The 20,177-nt window shown below is 39.6% G+C and overlaps 1 protein-coding gene across 10 annotated transcripts in view; it reads left to right on the top strand.

Moving 5' to 3' along the window:
* The window catches only part of TAF1 (TATA-box binding protein associated factor 1), a 162,133-nt gene that overhangs the window by 49,505 nt on the left and 92,451 nt on the right, over window positions 1-20,177 (top strand). For 9 of the 10 annotated variants that reach the window (XM_059679234.1, XM_059679235.1, XM_059679231.1 and 6 more), the window contains 2 exons: window positions 18,439-18,506; window positions 19,996-20,112. In XM_059679234.1, coding sequence (XP_059535217.1) covers window positions 18,439-18,506; window positions 19,996-20,112 — 185 coding nt within the window. Of the gene's footprint in view, window positions 1-260; window positions 1,479-18,438; window positions 18,507-19,995; window positions 20,113-20,177 lie in introns of those variants that run through there. The other variant, XM_059679238.1, reaches the window with a different exon arrangement.

The raw sequence follows: 20,177 nt of genomic DNA, 5'->3' as shown, positions 1-20,177 counted from the left end.
AAGTGGCAAGATAGACAAAAGTTTCTGCCTCTCATTTTCTCTCTAGCAAACAGGGACTTATCCTAAGAGTGGGTGAGATGGTGGAAGAGAGCATTTGAAGAGAGATGTAGGTTAGGGGTTGAATTATTTGTTGTAGGAAATTTGAAATGGAGCTGACTTGGGGACATTTCAGAACTGTTGAGCAGCCTTTGAGGGTCCAGCTGAAATTGGAGACTTAATTTTTATATAAGTTGACTCAGTTGTGTAATTTTCTTTGTCAGTATTCATCAAACCAAGTTAGGGAACTGAGAAGGCAGATGACATCATTGATTGAGGATTGGGATTTTGCTTTCTGGATGTGAGAAAGATGGAGAATTGAAGGTGTTAAGAAGAAGGAAAAGTTTGAACTTCTCAAATTGGTCACTAAAGAACTCTTTGTAGCAGAAGATTGTCACTTGCATAGTCTCTAGTTTGGAAGAGTATCCCAAAGCAGCTCAACAAAAGCTTGTAATTTCTTTGGTAATTCATGTTTTATCTTGCAAGTTTATGCAAATTAGTATTGGGCTTCTCTGTTTATATTTTGTCCTGTTTCAAATTTCTTAAGTTATTTTATATCCCTCAACCTCCATCTTCAAGTAAAATTTCTGATGAAGGAAAATATATTACAAAGATCTTAAATCTTAACTTTGGCATACTACTGTACATTACCTTACTTTTTAAAGCATAGGGTTAATTAGGGAAGAAATTAAAACCAGGAGAGGCTTGATAGACTGGGAAACCCAAATTAATGGGCCTGTAAGTGTCCTTGAGGTCACAGAGAGTGAAAAGGTGGACAGATACAAGACTGTGATGGGAAAGAAGGATATTGGAATTGAAACTTCAGAGGCAAAGCAGTTTGCAGTAAAGACAACATTCTGGATATAGCCATGGGTATCTTTGCCTGGGAGTAAAGGTGCAAACCATTAGCATGAAGATTTTTAAGGATTTTGGATAGGTAGTACATATGAATGTTAGAGTAGCCCCCCATGATGAGGGATTTGGAGCTAAAAGGAAGATAATACTAGCTATGAAAGTCCTTCGTGAATGTGAGTGAATTAGTGGTGGTGAGCACAGGTGAAGAGCAGAGATCTCAAACTCAAGTGACCTTTAGGAAGGGGCCAGGCAGGTAATATAAATGAACGAAGTGGGCCAAGTGTAGATTGTAGTAACCTGTAACAGTACATATTCCATTTAAAGGGACATGTACTTCAATCTGATTGTTGTCCTAAGGAAATGACTATCCAGTGTTGCTAGCTCTTAATCTTTCAAGTGAAGTTGAAAATCTGGATTTTTTGTGACATTTTTCATTCCAATGTTTACACATTTGCTAATAGTTTAAAAAAGTTTTTAGCCAGGCCGGTGTGGCTCAGTGGTTGAACGTCGACTCATGAATCAAGAGGTCACTGGTTTGATTCCTGGTCAGGGCACATACCTGGATTGCCGGCTCAATCCACAATAGGGGCATGCTGGAGGCAGCTTATTGATGTTTCTCTCTCATTGATGTTTCTATCTCTCTATCCCTCTCCCTTCCTCTTTCTCTAAAATCAGTAAAAACATTTAAAAATTTTTTTAACTCTGTGAGCCAAATAAAAACATCTATCTGGAGGCCAAATCTGGCTCCAAGGAAGCTGGTTATCAACCTCTAGCATAGTAGAAAACAATCCTCAAAGTAGAGATATTCTTTTTCTCCAAGGAACAGTAAATAATGATTTGGTTGCAGCAGTGGAGAGCCTATAAGACTGAAATCGCCCTTCCTTAACCAGCGGATAGGGGTATAAGAAACTTCTGACTGAATAGGGCTGTAAGTATTAGTGTTGTCATATAATATGAAATGTGACATCTTTTGTACTGAAGGGACATCCATGTGGAATTGAACATGCATATGAGATGTCTCCTACTATTAGGTACTATATACAAAATAATACTTATATTTTTTTTATAAGCTTTTGAAAAATTGACTTCGGAGAGAGGAAGGTAGAGGGACTGGGACATAGAAACATCAATGATGAGAGAGCATCTACTTCATGCCCCCTACTGGGGATCGAGCCACAACCCGGGTATGTGCTCTGACCAGAATCAAACTATAACCTCCTGGTTCATGGATTGACACTCAACCAATGAGCCACACCAGCCGAGCCACAAAATAATTCTTTTGCTTCAAATTTTATTGATTTGGCCAGATATGAGCCTACCTCTGGTTTTTTTTTTCTCTGTTTTTAATTAATAGTAACAAAGCCCATGTAGAGTTTACTCCCACTTTAAAATTTTTTATTTCAAAAAATTTTTACTGATCAAAATTAGTAGAATGATATCTCTAGTTAACATTACTTTTGACTCAGATCCTTCACATACAATATTACAGTATTTCCATAGCATACCTTCATTGACTTCTCCTATATTATCACATATGTAGCCCATGAAGTATATATAGCCAAGAGTCCTAGCACTAAGATTAGGGTCATTAGGCAACAAGTGGAAGATAAGGAACACTGCATATAAAACCACCTGGAAGTATGCAGTACATATTAGAGGACTCAGTCTTGTACTTAAGTGGTGGTGGTGGTAGAGTTCAAGCCCTTATGCTTTCCAGCTACCACATAGGTACTGAATCAATCTCAGAGCCTCTCTTTATGTTCAAATAACATTTCAAAAGAACATTAATAATCAGGGAAACCCAAAACTTGGGATTGGAGCTATTTGTAAGTCTCAAAAGGTACACAATACTTGATGTGGGTGAAAGGAGAGTCATACAGGTAAAGAAATCCCTTCTGAAAAACACAACCTAAACTTTTTGCCAGTGTTGACAAAGCCATAGGATCATAAGCAGGCAGAGAGAGGCCTTACTACTTATTAAATGTTTGATTAGATTTTAAATGAACTGCATAGTCTATACTAATAAGTGTTGCCAAGTTGTTTATGATGCATGAGTAATGCATTGTGCTACGTTACTAGTTGATAGGAATTTTCATTTCCCTTATAACCTTACTAGAGGCCCGGTGCATGAAAATTCATGCACTGGAGTGGGTATCCCTCAGCCCAGCCTGCCCCCTCTCACAGTCTAGAGCCCTTAGGGGTGGGAGGCGATCCTGCGATCAGGGAAGGCAACACCCCCATCACACCTCTGCTGCTGTCACTGTCGGCAGCACAAGCCTCAGCCAGCCCTGGTTACCTGATCATCGGGTGGCCCTGGGCAGCTGTGCAGCTGTGCAGCTGCCATCCAAGGCTTGCCTGCACCTCGGGCCGGCCCCTGGCGGCTGGGCAGCCACCATCTGAGGCTTGCCTGTGCCTTGGGTTGGCCCTGGGGGGCTGGGGGGCTGAAGGGACCGGGGGACTCTGGAGGCAGGCCACACGCCTGCCACCCCAGTGAGGCTGAGGAGACTGGGCACCAACATTTTGTGCCCGTGGGTGCTGCCAACTTTGAGGGCGGGCATTCAATTAGCATATTTCCTCCCTATTGGCTGTGGGCGCTGCCATCTTTGAGGATGGGGCAGTCAATTAGCATATTCCTTTTTTATTAGCTGTGGGCATCACCATTTTTGAGGGTGGGGCAGTCAATTAGCATATTCCCTCCTTATTGGCTGTGAGCACCACCATCTTTGCAATGGTATGAGGCTCAATTAGCATATTCCCTCTTTATTAGATAGGATAGGACCATCATCATATATTCAGTCCATCATTGACCAAAATGTTGTTATGCAGCACATGACTGTATTAGTTTCTATGAGACTACTCTCTGTCCATTAATAATAAGGTTCTTTTTTTTTCTGTCAATGTCTTTTCTGAGATTGGGGCCAAGATATAAATATTCTTATATAAAGGTTAAGTCTCATATCATTGAAGAGATAAATCTCCCTCAATCCTGCTTCAGCCTCTTGCTGTCATCCTTTCTCTTCACAGCCAGACTTTTTTTCTTTTTATTGCAGTAAAAATACACAAAATATTTGCTTTTTTAACCAGTTTAAATGTACAATTCAATGGCATTAAGTACATTTCACAGTGTTGTGCAATCATCACCACTATCCATTTCTAGAACTTTTTCATCACCCCAAACAAAAACTCTGTACTCATTAAACAATAATCCCATTCTTTCTTTCCCTCAGCCCTTGGTAACCTCTACTTTTGTCCATGAATTTTTCTCTTCTGGGTATATCATATAAGTGGAAGCATGCAGTACATAGAATATTTATCTTTTTGTGGCTGGCTTATTTCACTTAATTTTATAGCATAGATTGGAATTTTTTTATGAGTACGTAACATCTCTCTCCTATTCTTTACCTGCCATTCATGCTTCATTAGCTTTAATTTGGCTCCTACCATGCCCAACATACTAAGTGAACAGGATCACATAATTACCAGGTTTAGTGGGTGTTTTTCAGTCCTTATCTTGACTTCACCCTGGTACTTGACATCATTGACCATTCTTTCTTGAAACTGTAGTGTGATTGGCTTTATAACTTTCAGCTCTTATTTTTCTCCTACCTCTTAGTCCATTCCTTTTCCGTTTCTGTTGCTGAATGATGTTCTTCCTATTCCTGTAACTTCAACCACCACCTTTTTCCTGATGACTCTCAATTCTGGGCAAAGACCTAATATCTCCAACCACCTGCCGAACATTTCCTTTTGGATGGCCCAGTGGAACTTCAAACATACCTCAAACGAAACGTTCTTTCCTTCTCTATTTCAACTTTCTCCCTCTGTCCTTTATTCAACTTGATCCTTTATTATTGCCAATCTGCATTTAATATGGCACTAGCATCGCCCAGTAGCTACATCTGGAAACCTCATTTATTCCCTTGAATAAACCCCCAACTTCCAATATATCACTAAAGCCCTCTCAGATTAATAAAATAGTCAACTGGTTAATGTCTCCACCTGTAGACTTAACCTCTTTCTAACCTGTCACTCACATTCCTGATAGGTAGTATTTTTTTTTAAATACAAAAAGTTACATTTCTGCTAAAAGAGTTAAACAATAAAGAACTGTATAAAATTGAAAATGAAAGCCTTTGCCTACCTTTTGCTTACCCTCTCATTCCTATCTGCCATAGTTTCATTCCCCAGAAGTAACAGTGTATATCTTTCCATGTTCTTATATACTTACATAAAACACATTTAAACAATAACATTAGTAGTGTTTTTAAATTTTTAAGAAATTGTCATTTTTGTAATTATTCTGTAATTTGCTCTTGGCCCATGAATATATCCTGATCCTCTTTTTAAAACTCCTATTTTAAAATAGACTCAAGAAATTGTAAAAATAATGCAAAGAGTCCTATGTACCCTTTACCTAGCTTCCTCCAATGATGACATCTTACATGGCTGTAGTTCAAAATCAAAACGAGGAAATTGATATTGGTCCATTACCATTGACTAGATTACGGACCTTATGCACTTTGTACCTTAAAAAAAAAATTGATATTCATTTGTGCATATGTGTGTATAGTTACATGCAGTTTTATGCCATCATGTAACCACCACCATAGTCAAGATGTAGAACTGTTCTATCACCACACAAGAACTCTCTGATGTTACCTCTTTGTATCTGCAACCCCCCACATGCACCCACTATTGACTTTCTTCCCTGGCAACCATTTATGTGATCCTCTCTAATTTTGACTTTTGAGCATGTGAGATTAAAAAATAATACTACATTTTTGAGATTGACTTTTTCCCCTCTGCATCTCTTGAAATCCATCCAAATTGTTTTATGTGTCAGTTCATTTTTTAAAAGATTGTTGTGTTCCATTGTACCAGAGAGTTTGTTCAATTTACTGAAGGACATTCAGATTTCTAGTATTTTCTTATGAATAAAGCTGCTATAAACATTCATATACAGGGTTTTGTGTGAATATAAATGTTCATTTCTCTAGGATAAATGCCCAAGAGTGTGATGATAAATATATATTTAATTTTATAAGAAATTGCCATACTCTTTTTCAGAGTGCCTATACCTTTTACATTCCCATCAGCAATGTAGGAAAGATCAGTTTCTCTACAGTATTAAGCATTACTGCTATTTTTAAAATTTTTACTTGGCGGTCTATCTCTATGGTTTTTACTTTACATTTCCTAAATGGCTATTAATGTTAAACATTTTTTCATGTGTTTATTTGCCATCTGTGTGTTTTCTTTGGTGAAATGTCTGTTCATTTCTTGGCCCCAGTTTTAACTGTATTGTTTTCTTGTTAATAATGAGGGTTGAGCACTAATTGGTTTGGCTCAGTGGATAGAGCGTCAGCCTGCGGACTCAAGGGTCCCAGGTTCGATTCCGGTCAAGGGCATGTACCTTGGTTGCGGGCACATCCCCAGTAGGGAGTGTGCAGGAGGCAGCTGATTGATGTTTCTAACTCTCTATCCCTCTCCCTTCCTCTCTGTAAACAATCAATAAAATACATTAAAAAAATAATAATAATGAGGGTTGAGGGTTCTTTATATATTTTAGGTACATAGCCTTTTACAGAGATTTTTTTCCCAGTCTGTGTCTTGTCTTTTCAGTCTCTTGACAATGTCTTTGGAAGAGCAGAAATGTTTAACTTTGATGATATCCAGTTGGTCAATTTTTTCTTTTATGTACTAGAGGCCCAGTGCATGAAATTCGTGCATGGGTAGGGTCCCTAGGCCTGGCCGGTAATCAGGGCTGATGGGGGCCTTCCGGCTGCTGGCTGGGGCCTTCCTTCATTCCGCACCGCCCTCTGGTGGTCAGCACACATCATAGCGAGCGATCAAACTCCCGGTCGAACTCTTGAGGGGACACTTTGCATATTAGCCTTTTATATTTATAGATTGTGCTTCTAGTTACAGTGATGGCGAACCTATGACATGCGTGTCAACCAAACTCATTTTTTTGGTTTATTTTTCTTTGTTAAATGGCATTTAAATATATAAAATAAATATCAAAAATATAAGTCTTTGTTTTACTATGGTTGCAGATATCAAAAAATTTCTATATGTGACACGGCACCAGAGTTAAGTTAGGGTTTTTCAAAATGCTGACACGCCGAGCTCAAAAGGTTCGCCATCATTGTTCTAGTATATGTCTAAGAATTCTTTGTTTAACCCAAGGTCACAGACATTCTCATATTTTCTTCGAAAAGTTTAGTTTTAGTGTTTTACATTTAAATGATTCATTTTGAAATAATTTTTGTATACAGTATGAGGTTTAGGTTGAGGTTCATTTTTTTGCCTATAGATGTCTAGTTCTATTATTATTTGTTGAGAAGACTATCCATACTCCATTGAATTGCTTTGAGCACCTTTGTAAAAAAAATCAGTTGAGTATATGGATCTATTTCTGGGTTTATTTGGTTCCATTGATCGTATACACTGAGTGGCTAGATTATTATGACCACCCCATCAGTACTTTGTTGGGCCACCTTTTGCCTTCAATACTGCGGCGATTCTTCTTGACATTGACTCCACGAGATGTTGAAAGGTGACGCGAGGAATCTGACACCATGCCTGGTGAATAGCACTGTCCAGTTCTGTGAGATTTGATGGTTGTGGAACCAGCTGCCTGGTGGCTCTTTTAACTTCGTCCCACAAATACTCAATTGGATTGAGATCTGGTGATTGTGGGGGCCACCTAAGCAAGGTAAAGTCTCCCTCATGTTCTTGAAACCACTCCTGCACAATACGAGCACCGTGGCATGGCGCATTGTCTTGTTGGAAGAAGCCATCTCCATTGGGATATGCCATCAACATGATAGGATGAACTTGATCAGCAACGATACTTAGGTATGTTGTGCTATTCAGACATTGTTCCACACGAATTAAAGGGCCCAAATCATGCCAGGAAAACATGCCCCAAACCATAACACGGCCCCCAGAAGTTTGAAGGGTTGTACTCATGCATGTGGGGTGCATGCTTTCATGCTGTTTCCACCAAATTCTCACTCTGCTATCTGCATAATGCAACTGGAAACGTGATTCATCGGACCACATGACTTTTTTCCAATGCTCGACTGTCCAATCCTTATGTTCCTATGTGAATTGGAGACGTTTTATCTTGGTAACTGCAGACAGCAAAGGTGTTCGAACAGGCCTTCGACTTCCATATCCCATATGATGCAGTGTACGGCTAATTTGCCTACAAACGTCAGATGGTCATAATAATATGGCCACTCAGTGTATATGTACTAGGGGCCCAGTGCACAAATTCGTGCACCTTGAAAGGAACTGTGGGCCGCGAGGCTGTGCTGGGCACAGGGGCAGGTCTTGGCCCATCCTCCGCACCCCCACCTGGCCCCTCCCACTGCAGGGGTGAGCCTGGCTCAGCGGGTGCAAGCAGCTGCTGCTGCCCTGATGACCCTTTAGGAGCAAGGGGAGGTGGAGAAGCCCTCAGGGGCGATCAGGGCTGGCAGCTGCTGCTTGCACCCGCTGACGGTGCTGAGCAATCAGGGCTGGTGCCCAGTGCAGCAGTGGGTGCAGGCGGGGCCGGCGCCAGCAGCGGGTGCGAGCGCCTGGAAGGACCACAGCGCACAGGAGCAAAGAATTTTCAGTAACCACCAGAGGCTCACTGCAATGACAGCAACCGGTGCCCCGCCTTCTTCTGGTGCCCCCACTCACCTGCTCACCTTTCCGCTGAAGCCAATGCCCACCATATTCTGTGCTCTGCCACCTGCTGCTGCCACTCGCCATTTTCCACATGTGCCTCCTGGTGGTCAGCGCATGATTATTGGAGCTATGTAGTAAGTCTTACCAGGTAGAGCAAGCATGTCAAACTCAAAGGCTAACATGGGCCAAATAAACAAGGTTTAAGTTTATGTGGGCTGCAAAACAAAAGTTTCAGTTTTCATAGAAATGTAGGTTTATTTTGATAGAGACATGCTGAATACAAAGGGCTGAAATAAATGAGTAATCATTAACATAAAATAATAGAATATTTTAATAAAAATTTTTCTTGAACATTAACTTACCAGACACTGAATAACTGCACAAATTAATAAATGTAACACAAATAAACCTATTTTTCTTGTTCTCTGAAAGAGAACTATTTCCTGTTGTGCACACCAAACAAATCAGTACAAGACAAATGACGTGGCAATCTATTGCTAAAATATTCGCTGCTAGTATTAATGGAGAGAAATAGTGCGTCTGTGCGTAAGGTGTGTAAGGGAAATGAGTGCAACACAATTATAGTAATCAGTCATTAGCAAACATTATCGTTCATTATTAATAATTATATATAACAGGACATTGTAAATATTATGATTATTTTTATTAAAACATTTCTTAACATACCATTGTACTGGCTGGGCCGCAAAAATATTTGTTATGGGCTGCATGCAGGCTGCAAGTTTGACATGCTTGAGTAATTTCCCCCTTACTTTATTCTTTTGTAAATCTTTTTTTTAAAAATTTCATTCACAGTTGACATACTTTATTCTTTTTCTAATTTGTTATTCTTTTGCCTTTCCACATAAATTTTAGAAGAATCTTATCTATATAAAAGAAGTTTTGCCAGGATTTTGATGGGAATTGAGTTAAGCCTTTAGACCAATTTGGGGAGAATTGACTACTTTACTGATCCTGTCTTATGTTAGTACAAATAGATAGCTATCACTCTGTTTTTGCTTAGGCTTTTATATATATATAGATTGAACTAGTACAGCAGTTCTCAACCAGTGGGTCGCGACCCCTTTGGCGGTCGAACGATCCTTTCACGGGGGTCGCCTAAGACCATCCTGCATATCAGATATTTACATTATGATTCATAACAGTAGCAACATTAGTTATGAAGTAGCAACAAAAATAATTTTATGGTTGGGTCACAACATTAGGAACTGTATTTAAAGGGCCAGAAGGTTGAGAACCACTGAACTGGTAGATAGTGATAGCAATCTGGTTTAAGGCTGCAAGCATCTCACTGAAAGTGCATACTTGTGGTAAGTGAGATAGTATAACATGCCAGTAAACAAATATGCACCAGAAAATGTTAAGGCTACATTAAACAAAGTTCACATTTAAAAAATACATCATTTGGGAAAATAAAGGTGGTTATTTATTAAAAGAAAAAGGAGGCACAGGGGGAAAAAAAAGGCTTTCTTTTCGCCCTGGAGTTTCTCTGATGTGTTTTCAAGGCAACTCTGTGGTGCCAGGAAAAACAAAACAAAACCTTACTGTGAGGGATATAAATCAGTGTTAATTTCCCCCTTGTTTATTTGATGTAACTATTATAGTTGCTATCATGTAAAGTTGGGTGAAGTGTATGGAAAGAAATATATGTACAAGTAGACTTAATGGCCTAAATCTTATAAATGATTGCTGTAAGCCCCTTAAAGCCAGGAACTTATTTCCCTAGGGCACAGGATAATACTTGCACATAGACAGTAAGTAGTATATGTTGAATGAATTAATGACCAAAGATAGAGCGGTGCAGTACCAGGAAAGAGTGGAGAAGCTACTGGATTAGAGAGTTTCAAGGAAGAGGTGAATGGCAGTTGTAAGTATAACACAGGGCTTCTAGGGTCAAGTCTGAAAAATGTTCAGCTGCATTTGGCAGTTAGCACATCACTATGAACTTGATGAGAACAGTTTCCATGAAGTGTTCTTTAACAATGCCTCATTCTGTGACACAGTTGCTACTTTGTACAGTCCCTTAGTACTTTGTACATTATTGAAATGATGAGTTTGTATATATGCATTTTCCATGATACCATGAAGGGCATCAAGGACAAGGACCTGTCTCTTGTTTTTTGATTTGTTCGTTCTGTTTTGTTATTTTTGTATCACCAGAGCCTGGCACTATACCTGGCTTATATTAAGTGCTTACATATGAAGAGTCAAGCCCTATTACAAATTTTACTCTACAGATAAAGGTGTTTTGAAGTGTCTATATTGTAACTTTTCTAATTGTTATAGAGATATGTGATTAATGTGTTTAGCCAAGGAGATTATGTGTGTGTGTATGGAATGGTGGTTTATTTGGAACTAAAGCAATTTTAGATTTTGGGGGTATTTTTATCAGACAGATCCCGAATATAAATCTTACACTTGCCCGGTGAGGTTTGTTTACCCCAGTTCCCCTCTGGATAGTTTATAGCAGCGGTCGCCAACCTTTCGGACCTCATGGACCACCAGTGGTCTACGGACCACCGGTTGGTGACTGGTGGTTTATAGCTTCTTGAATTTGTAGTCCAGATTCTGTTACTCTGATTTGAGAGATCAAACCTCTTATCTTGGAAACTAAAAATCTTAATTTGCATTGGATCCATGTATCCTATCTAATAATAGACAAACATGGTAATTGACCATACCTTTGCTACACCTCCCATTGGCTAATCAACATGATATGCAAATTAACAGCCAACAAAGATGATGGCTAATTTGCATACTGCAGGCAGGGTGGGTCAGTGCCATCCTGCCTGCCCCGCTGCCATCCCGGCCTGCTATTTGCCACCTGGGGCAGTGGGGCGGGACAGCGCCATCCTGCCTGCCCTGCCACCATCCGGGCCTGCTATCTGCAACCCGGGGCGGTGGGCATTCCGTGTGCGACCCGACCCAGGGCAGCGGGGCGGGACAGCATAGCTCCTCTGTCACCCCTGCTTCCTCATCACAGCTCCCTTGGGGGCCTCAGCCTTTAGTCGGGCATCCCCCGAGGGCTCCCTGGCTGTCAGAAGGATGTCTGACTGCAAGCTTAGGCCTGATCCCCCGGGGAGTGAGCCTAAGTGAACAAGTGGACATCCCCCAAGGGGTCCTGGACAGCAAATGGGCACAGGCTGGGCTGAGGGACCCCCCCCCCCGAGTGCACAAATTTTTGTGCACCGGGTCTCTAGTATATATATATAAAAGCCTAAGCGACCATCCGACTGTTTGACCCTCCAACCGGTAGCTATGATGCTCAATGACCACCAGGGGCAGATGCTCAATGCATGGGCTGCCGAGCTGCAGTGACCTGGTGGCTGCTGTTCTGGGGTGACACACCTGGAACCAGAGAGGAGGGAGCCCAATTCTGAGGTGTGTCACCCGAGAACTGCCCTCTTGCAATCCGGGACCCCTCAAGGATGTCGAAAAGCTGGTTTCCGCCCAATCCCTGCAGGCAGGCCGAGGGACCCCAGGCCTCTAATATTCTACGTAATGGAAAGACCCTAGCTAAAGTCTGAAAGATTATATTCACTTCCCTTTTCACCTTTCAAGGACCTAGTTTGAGATAAGATCCCAATCTTATCTCTTTGGGATCTGTAGACTATGCATATTTGAATTTAGTAATTCTAGTTTCTTTAACAATTTAGCTGTGCAGATATTTTGGGTCTTTTTTCTTTTAAAATCTGGTATTTTTGCCCTAGTCAGTTTGCCTTAGTGGATCGAGCTTCAGTCTGTGGACTGAAGGGTCCCAGGTCTGATTTCCGTCAAGGGCACATGCCCAGGTTGCTTGATCCCCAGTAGGGAACGTGCAGGATTCAGCCGATCAATGATTCTCTCTCATCATTGATGTTTCTCTCTCTCCCTCTCCCATCCTCTCTAAAATCAATAAAACAATATATGTATTTTTAAAAAGCAATACACAGCTTTAACAAATACCAGATTTAAAAAAATATATTTTTGATTTCATAGAGGAAGGGAAAGGGAGAGATAGAAACATCAGTGATGAGAGAGAATCATTGATTGGCTGCCTCCTGCACAACCCCCTACTTGGGATCGAGCCTGCAACTCGGGCATGTGCCCTGACCGGGAATCAAACCATGACTTGGTTCATAGGTCAACGCTCAACCACTGAGCCATGCCGGCTGGTATGTCTATTGGTATTGAGATTTTATTTCGTGTTTTTTTAATTTTGATGATTCATATTGGAATACATGCATATTACCCCACACCATTCGTTCACTGTCAAGATAATAATCTATGCTTGTTTTGGTGCAGTACTCATTTTCTTAGTAGGAAGGTTATTTTTAGTATTTGTGGAAAGGTTCTCAAAGGAAATGTGAGCTTACAAGTGGTCACAAACCTCCTCTCCTTAGTTGTGCAAGACTGCTTACCATCTTGACTGCTATTTTTCTCTGAAACCTTTCAGATAGCAGTGGTACTTGCTTTCCCTCTCTAACTAGAAACATGACACATAACTTTTCTTTCTCTTTGCATCACTAAAGAGGTGAATTAACTTAGAAACAACATAAGGAATTTTCTTGATTTTAGTGGAATATCAACTTTCAAAAGCATTGGAATTACCATTATTTGAGGACATTTGGATTTGAATTATATATGATACTGTAGGTTACTGCCATTCTTATTTGGAATGAGGCAAATATAAATATATTTTACATTTTTATTTTATTTTTCCATCACCATTTATCCCCTCTGTCCCCTCCTCCACCCCCACCCCCCCACACATTCATACACACAGTCATCTCACTGTTATCCATGAGTTCTTTCCTTTTTTAAAATAAATACATATTTTTAAAATCTTTTTAAAAATATATTTTTTTATTGATTTCAGAGAAGAAGGGAGAGAGAGGAAGAAATATCAATGATGAGAGAGAGTCATTGATCAACTGTCTTCTGCACACCCCCCCTACTGGGGATTGAGCCCGCAACCCAGGCGTATGCCCTTGACCGGAATTGAACCCAGGACCCTTCACTCCGCAGGCTTATGCTCTATCCATTGGGCTAAACCAGCTAGGACTAAATAAATATTTTTTGACAAGACATTTATGGTTTAATAGGGAGATATCAAAATATATTCAGAAAAGCATTTCTTTTCGTAAATGGGTAGTTTATTCTCCTGTAGGGCACAGTGGTCATTCATAGATTGCCATATCTTTCATATTCATTTTCATGTCATTCTGAATATTACTCTTTATAAAGTAATTATGATTTTCTGTATAATAACCGTTTACGGACTGGGAAATTGGAATTCAATTTCTACTCTTTCCCCCCACCCCAATAGCCTCAGTACTTTATTATTCCTATAATGGCCCTGTTACCTTTATAAAAAATGTTTTTATTGATTTTTAGAGAGAGAAAGAAGGGAGAGAGAGAGAGACATTGATGAGAAAGAAACATAGATCGGTTGCTTCCTGTACACCTCTACTGGGGACTGAGCCTGCAACCTGGGCATGTGCCCTGACCTGGAATCAAGACAGCGACCTCTTGGTACATGGGTTGATGCTCAACCACTGAGCCACAGCAGGTGGGCAGTCCTGTTTTCTTTGTATGTCTAGTCACTGAGCTTCTCTTCCTCCTAAGCTGTGAAACCTAAAGCTGATTATCTTACTTTTAAGCACCTGTTTGCTTCAGAATATAGAGCAAGATTTTTAGTTTTATGGGTGTAGTTATGGACCCTTTTGAGAGTTTGATGAAGAAACAGATTTTGTACCCAGAAAAATTTATATTACATACAAAATTTTGTTTACAGTTTCAGGAGGTTCATGGATCTCTCATTACCATCCTGCTAAAAATTCCTGGTATAGATAGAGATAAGAAAACACCTAGTTATTTTTGTCCTTTTTTGGTAGTGTTAACAGTGGTTTGCCAACTCCACCACCATTTTTCACCAGAAATACTTCAGTGCTACTTTGCATATAGTAAAGTGTGTTTTGGGGGTATTAGTGGGTATTTCTTTAGAGTTTTATGTTGCAAAGAAAATGGGGAAATAAGAGGTCACATCCTCAAAAAAAATAAAGAGAAAACTTTGCAGTTGTATAAAACTAAATTTTCCCTGAGAGCATTGCAGTGTTCAAGCATTGTTTTGTTTAGGTTTCAAAACTGAAATAGAGTAAGGGCTGAATTCTTAATCTGTAGTCTGGGGTTTTGCCATGAGGCAGGTCCTTGTAAGAAGGAGAGCCAGTATACTGTAAGAGGCTGGTTTAGTGAAGGAGGCCTGTAACCTGTATGTAGTCTTTTTCTCTAGCATTGTGCATTATTATCAACATGAAAGCTTGTCTGATAACTTTTGTAGTCTGTCTCCGTCAGTATTTTGAGTAGGTAGTAGTTTGAAGACCAACCTACTGGTGGCCCTAAGAGATTAGAACTCTGGAAACCTGACTGCAGTATTCTTATTACTCAAATTATTTTTTTAAAAAAATATATTTTTTATTGATTTTAGAGAGAGGGGAAGCGAGAGGGAGAAACATTGATGACAGAGAAACATCAGTTGGCTGCCTCCTGCAACCCGGGGCATGTGCCCTGATTGGAATCGAACCAAAACCTTTTGGTGCATGGGATGACACTCATCCAACTGAGCCACACCCACCATGGGCACTCAAACTATTCTTGATTTTGAGCCAGCTCTGGCTGTTTTTATGTGCCTTAAATATCCTGATGGTTGACTTAGTTTTCTTTCTGAATTATTTGTATTTGGCACAAAATGTGTGAGGACACAGCTTCATTTTACATCTTTTAAAGAATAGATGGCATATATTTGTGAGAGGTTTTACCTGAAAGAGACTTCTTTGTTCATATAATAGTTTGTAATGGTTGGAGTGGGTATGACATGAAAGCTTTACATGCAAATGTGCTATATATTTTATCCTTTACCTCCTGATAAACAGTAGGTATAACTCAGGTTTCACCTCCTCTGTGAAGCCTTCCGTAATTCATCTTTCCCTCTTAACTCCCAGAATCGGCCACTTCCTCCTCTGTGCCTCTACTGAACCCTGTATGTATTTTTTCACAAATAGCATTCCCTATTTGTTTATAGTCTATTTCACTGTGCTAGACTATAAGCTTCTTAGGGATATGGTCTATATCTTACTCATTTTTGTGTATAATGCCTGGCACATAGAAGATACTCAGAATGTTTTATGAATGAATGGGTAAATAAACAGTTTATTAAAGAATATTATAAAGCGCTCAAGGCAGGGATTAAAAACTCGGATGCCTTCAGGATCCAGACATAAATGAGTTAAGCAGACTTGGTAGGGCAGCTGTTACTCAGTTCCAGCCAATTGGTGCCTTATGGGCATGCTTGACCTTGTGTTGCCAGATCTTTTCAGTTTTTAAGAGAAATTAGATATTTGTATTTTTATTTGAAATCTTTCAATTAAATGTTGCAAATTCAGATTTTAAAAAAATACTTAATTTTTAAAATAATTATTGTTGATAAAAAACTTTATTAATGTATAATTTACATACAAAAAGTGTATATATAATGGGTGTATAGCTCAATTAATTTTCACAAACTGGACAATTTTTTTTTATGGGCCAAACAAAATTGGATTGACCTGTAAGCCACCAGTTTGCAATTTATGACAAAGGCCATATAGGAAACTGTATAGTTTAGTTAAGAATCACCTTATAGCCCTAACCGGTTTGGCTCAGTGGTAGAGTATCGGCCTGTAGACTGAAGGGTCCCAGGTTCGGTTCTGGCTAAGGGCATGTACCTTGGTTGTGGGCTGGATCCTCAGTAGGGGTGGTGCAGAAGGCAGCTAATTGATGCTTCTCTCTCATAGATGTTTCTAACTCTCTATCCTTCTCCCTTCCTCTTTGTAAAAATCAATAAAAGTATATATTTTTTTAAAGAATCACCTTATAAGGGTGGGGGCGGACTGGGGGGAGGGTTACGGGGGGGGGTAGGGACATATGTAATACTTTCAACAATAAAGATTTTTTTAAAATATATTTTATTGATTTTTTCACAGAGAGGAAGAGAGAGCGATAGAGAGTTAGAAACATCGATGAGAGAGAAACATTGATCAGCTGCCTCTTGCACACCTCCTACTGCGGATGTGTCCGCAACCAAGGTACATGCCCTTGGCTGGAATCCAACCTGGGACCTTTCAGTGCGCAGGCCAGCGCTCTATCCACTGAGCCAAACCGGTCAAGGCTAAAGATTTTCTTTTTTATTATATTTTATTGATTTTTTTTTTTTTTTTTTTTTACAGAGAGGAAGGGAGAGGGATAGAGAGTTAGAAACATCAATCAGCTGCCTCCTGCACACTCCCTACTGGGGATGTGCCCGCAACCAAGGTACATGCCCTTGACCGGAATCGAACCTGGGACCCTTGAGTCCGCAGGCTGACGCTCTATCCACTGAGCCAAACCGGTTAGGGCAGGGCTAAAGATTTTTTAAAAATCACCTAATAAGTAAGAATGTCTTAAAGAGACACATCAACCAAATGCAATGTATGAGCCTTTTTTGGATTACGATTCAAATAAATCAAATGTAAGTGAACATTTACTAAATTATGGGAAATTTGAATATTGATTGGCTGTTTAAAAAAGTTAAAGAATTGTTCATTATTTTAGATGTAATATAGTTGGATTTTTTAATTGACTTTATTTTTTTCAAGCAGTTTAGAGAAAAATTGAGCTAAAGGTATAGAGAGTTCCTATATACCACTTCCTATATACTATATGCCCCAACACATGCACAGCTTCCTCCATTATCAAAGTCCTGCATTAGAGTGGTACATTTGTTATGATTGATGAACCTATATTAACACATCATTACCACCCAAAGCCCATAGTTTACATCTTGGTGGTATACATTCTATGCGTTTTGACAGCATTATAGTATCATACATGCTTTTTTTCTATTGATTTTTAGAGAGAGAGAAAGGGAGGGAGGAGGAAAGAGAGAGACATACATTGATGTGAGAGAGACACATCGATTGGTCGCCTCCCACCGGTGCCTGATCTGGGGCCAGGGATCTATGCTCTAACCCAGGGGTCCTCAAACTTTTTAAACAGGGGGCCAGTTCACTGTCCCTCAGACCGTTGGAGGGCCGGACTATAGTTTTAAAAAATACTATGAACAAATTCCTATGCACACTGCACATATCTTATTTTGAAGTAAAAATACAAAATGGGAACAAATACAATATTTGTATTTGCATGTGGCCTGCGGGCCGTAGTTTGAGGACCCCTGCTCTAACCACTGTGAAACACCAGCCAGGGCTATACATACCTATTTTTAAAAAGAGTCCTTAAAGATACATACTTTATTTGTGGATGTAATGAAATGATACTGGAATTTGCTTTAAAATAATTTGGGAGGAGTGTGAAAGTTCAGGTTTAAATGAAACAAGATTGACCATGTGTTGATAATCATTGAAGCTGAGTAGTGAGTACATGGTAGTTCATTATATTAGAATCTTTGTTTTTTATGTATATGTATATATTTATTGATTTCAGAGTGGAAGTGAGAGGGAGAGAGATTGATGAGAGAGAATCATTGATTGGCTGCCTCCTGCACGCCCCACACTGGGAATTGAGCACACAACCTGGGCATATGCCCTGATCGGGGATCAAACCATGATCTCCTGGTTCATAGGTTGACACAACCATTGAGCCACGCTGGCAGGGCAGAATCTTTGTTTTTTAACACGTTTGAAATTTTCTGCCTTCAAAAGTAAAGAGTCAGGGTTAAGGCTGAAGTATGATATTTGGGGTCTAAGATAATGGAATACCAATGTTGGTGAAAGAATATAAATTTCTGGAACTGAAGTCTGTAAAGGTAATGACATTTTCATTTTTCATTTATAGGGCCTGAAAGTCAGTATACTAAGACTGCTCAGGAGATTGTGAACGTCTGTTGCCAGACATTGACTGAGGTAGGTGGTGAAGAGGAGATCCCCTTGGGATTTAACTTTATGGAATCCCACTGTTCCCTTGGATGAGCAGACCTTCTTTGCCTATCCTATTTTAAAATGTAGCATCATGCTCCCCCCACCCTCACCCCATAGCCCTTATTTCCTTCCCTGCTTTATTTTCCTACCTAGAACTAAATGTGGTGTTTTTTTTTAGTAATTTGTTTATTGATTTTAAGCTAAAATCAAATTTTTGTATATTGAGTTAAATACAATATATTATTAAAACTAATTTTACCTATTTTTACTTTTTAAATGTGGCTACTAAATTTAAAAAAAAATTACATTAGTGGCTAGCATTATATTTTTGATATATAGCAATACACACTTTAATTTGCACCTCTCTGATGATTAGTGACATTCATTTGTTTTTGCTTTTACTTCCCTTGCCTTTTTAAAATTGTTTTATTGCTTAAAGTATTACAAAGAGTACTACACATGTCTCCTTTTTTCCCCCGCCCTTGACAATCCCCTGGCCTCCCCTACCCCCCAGTGTCTTATGTCCATTGGTTATGCTTATATGCATGCATACATGTCCTTTGGTTGATCTCTTACCCCCCTCCCCCCTGCCCCCCAACCCTCCCCGGCCTTCTTGCTGCAGTTTGACAATCTGTTTGAGGCAGCTCTGCCTCTGTATCTATTATTGTTCAAAAGTTTATAATGGTCTCTATTATCCATGAATGAGTGAGATCATGTGGTATTTTTCCTTCATTGACTGGCTTATTTCACTTAGCATAATGCTCTCCAGTTCCATCCATGCCATTGCAAATGGTAAGAGTTCCTTCTTTTTTACAGCAGCATAGTATTCCATCGTGTAGATGTACCACAGTTTTCTAATCCATTCATCTACTGATCGGCACTTAGGCTGTTTCCAGATCTTAGCTATGGTGAATTGTGCTGCTATGAACATAAGGGTGCATATATCCTTTCTGATTGGTGTTTCTGTTTTCTTGGGATATATTCCTAGAAGTGGGATCACAGGGTCAAATGGGAGTTCCATTTTTAGTTTTGTGAGGAAACTCCATACTGTCTTCCATAGTGGCTGCACCAGTCTGCATTCCCACCAGCAGTGCACGAGTGTTCCTTTTTTTCCACATCCTCTCCAGCACTTGTCATTTGTTGATTTGCTGACGATAGCCATTCTGACAGGTGTGAGATGGTACCTAAATTTTTTTTTTTTTAACAAACTATATAGGGTGTTATATGTACGTACACTTGGAGTAATTATAAAGGCAGTGTTTATTAAAATACATTTCATTTAAAAAATTGAGCTATCAGCTATTAAAGTGTGTATACATTTTTTGGGGACACCCTGTAGCTATTTACTTTGTCATGTGTCCTGCCTCTAGAATAGAAGCTCCATGAAGACAGAAATTTTTCTCTGCTTTGTTTACTTTTGTATCCCTAGTGTTTAAAACACATTTTCAGTGAATTCATTACTTTTATTTCTCAGTATGATGAACATTTGACTCAACTTGAGAAGGATATTTGTACAGCTAAAGAAGCAGCTTTGGAAGAAGCAGAATTAGACAGTTTGGACCCAATGACCCCAGGGCCTTACACACCTCAGGTGAGTCTGAGGAGTAGGAACTTCCTCTTTTTTTTTAATCTTTATTGTTGAAAATATTACAGATG

The sequence above is a fragment of the Myotis daubentonii genome, chromosome X, assembly GCF_963259705.1.
Source record: "Myotis daubentonii chromosome X, mMyoDau2.1, whole genome shotgun sequence".
NCBI classification, from domain to species: Eukaryota; Metazoa; Chordata; class Mammalia; order Chiroptera; family Vespertilionidae; genus Myotis; species Myotis daubentonii.
This window is presented reverse-complemented; position numbering and strand designations above follow the sequence as displayed.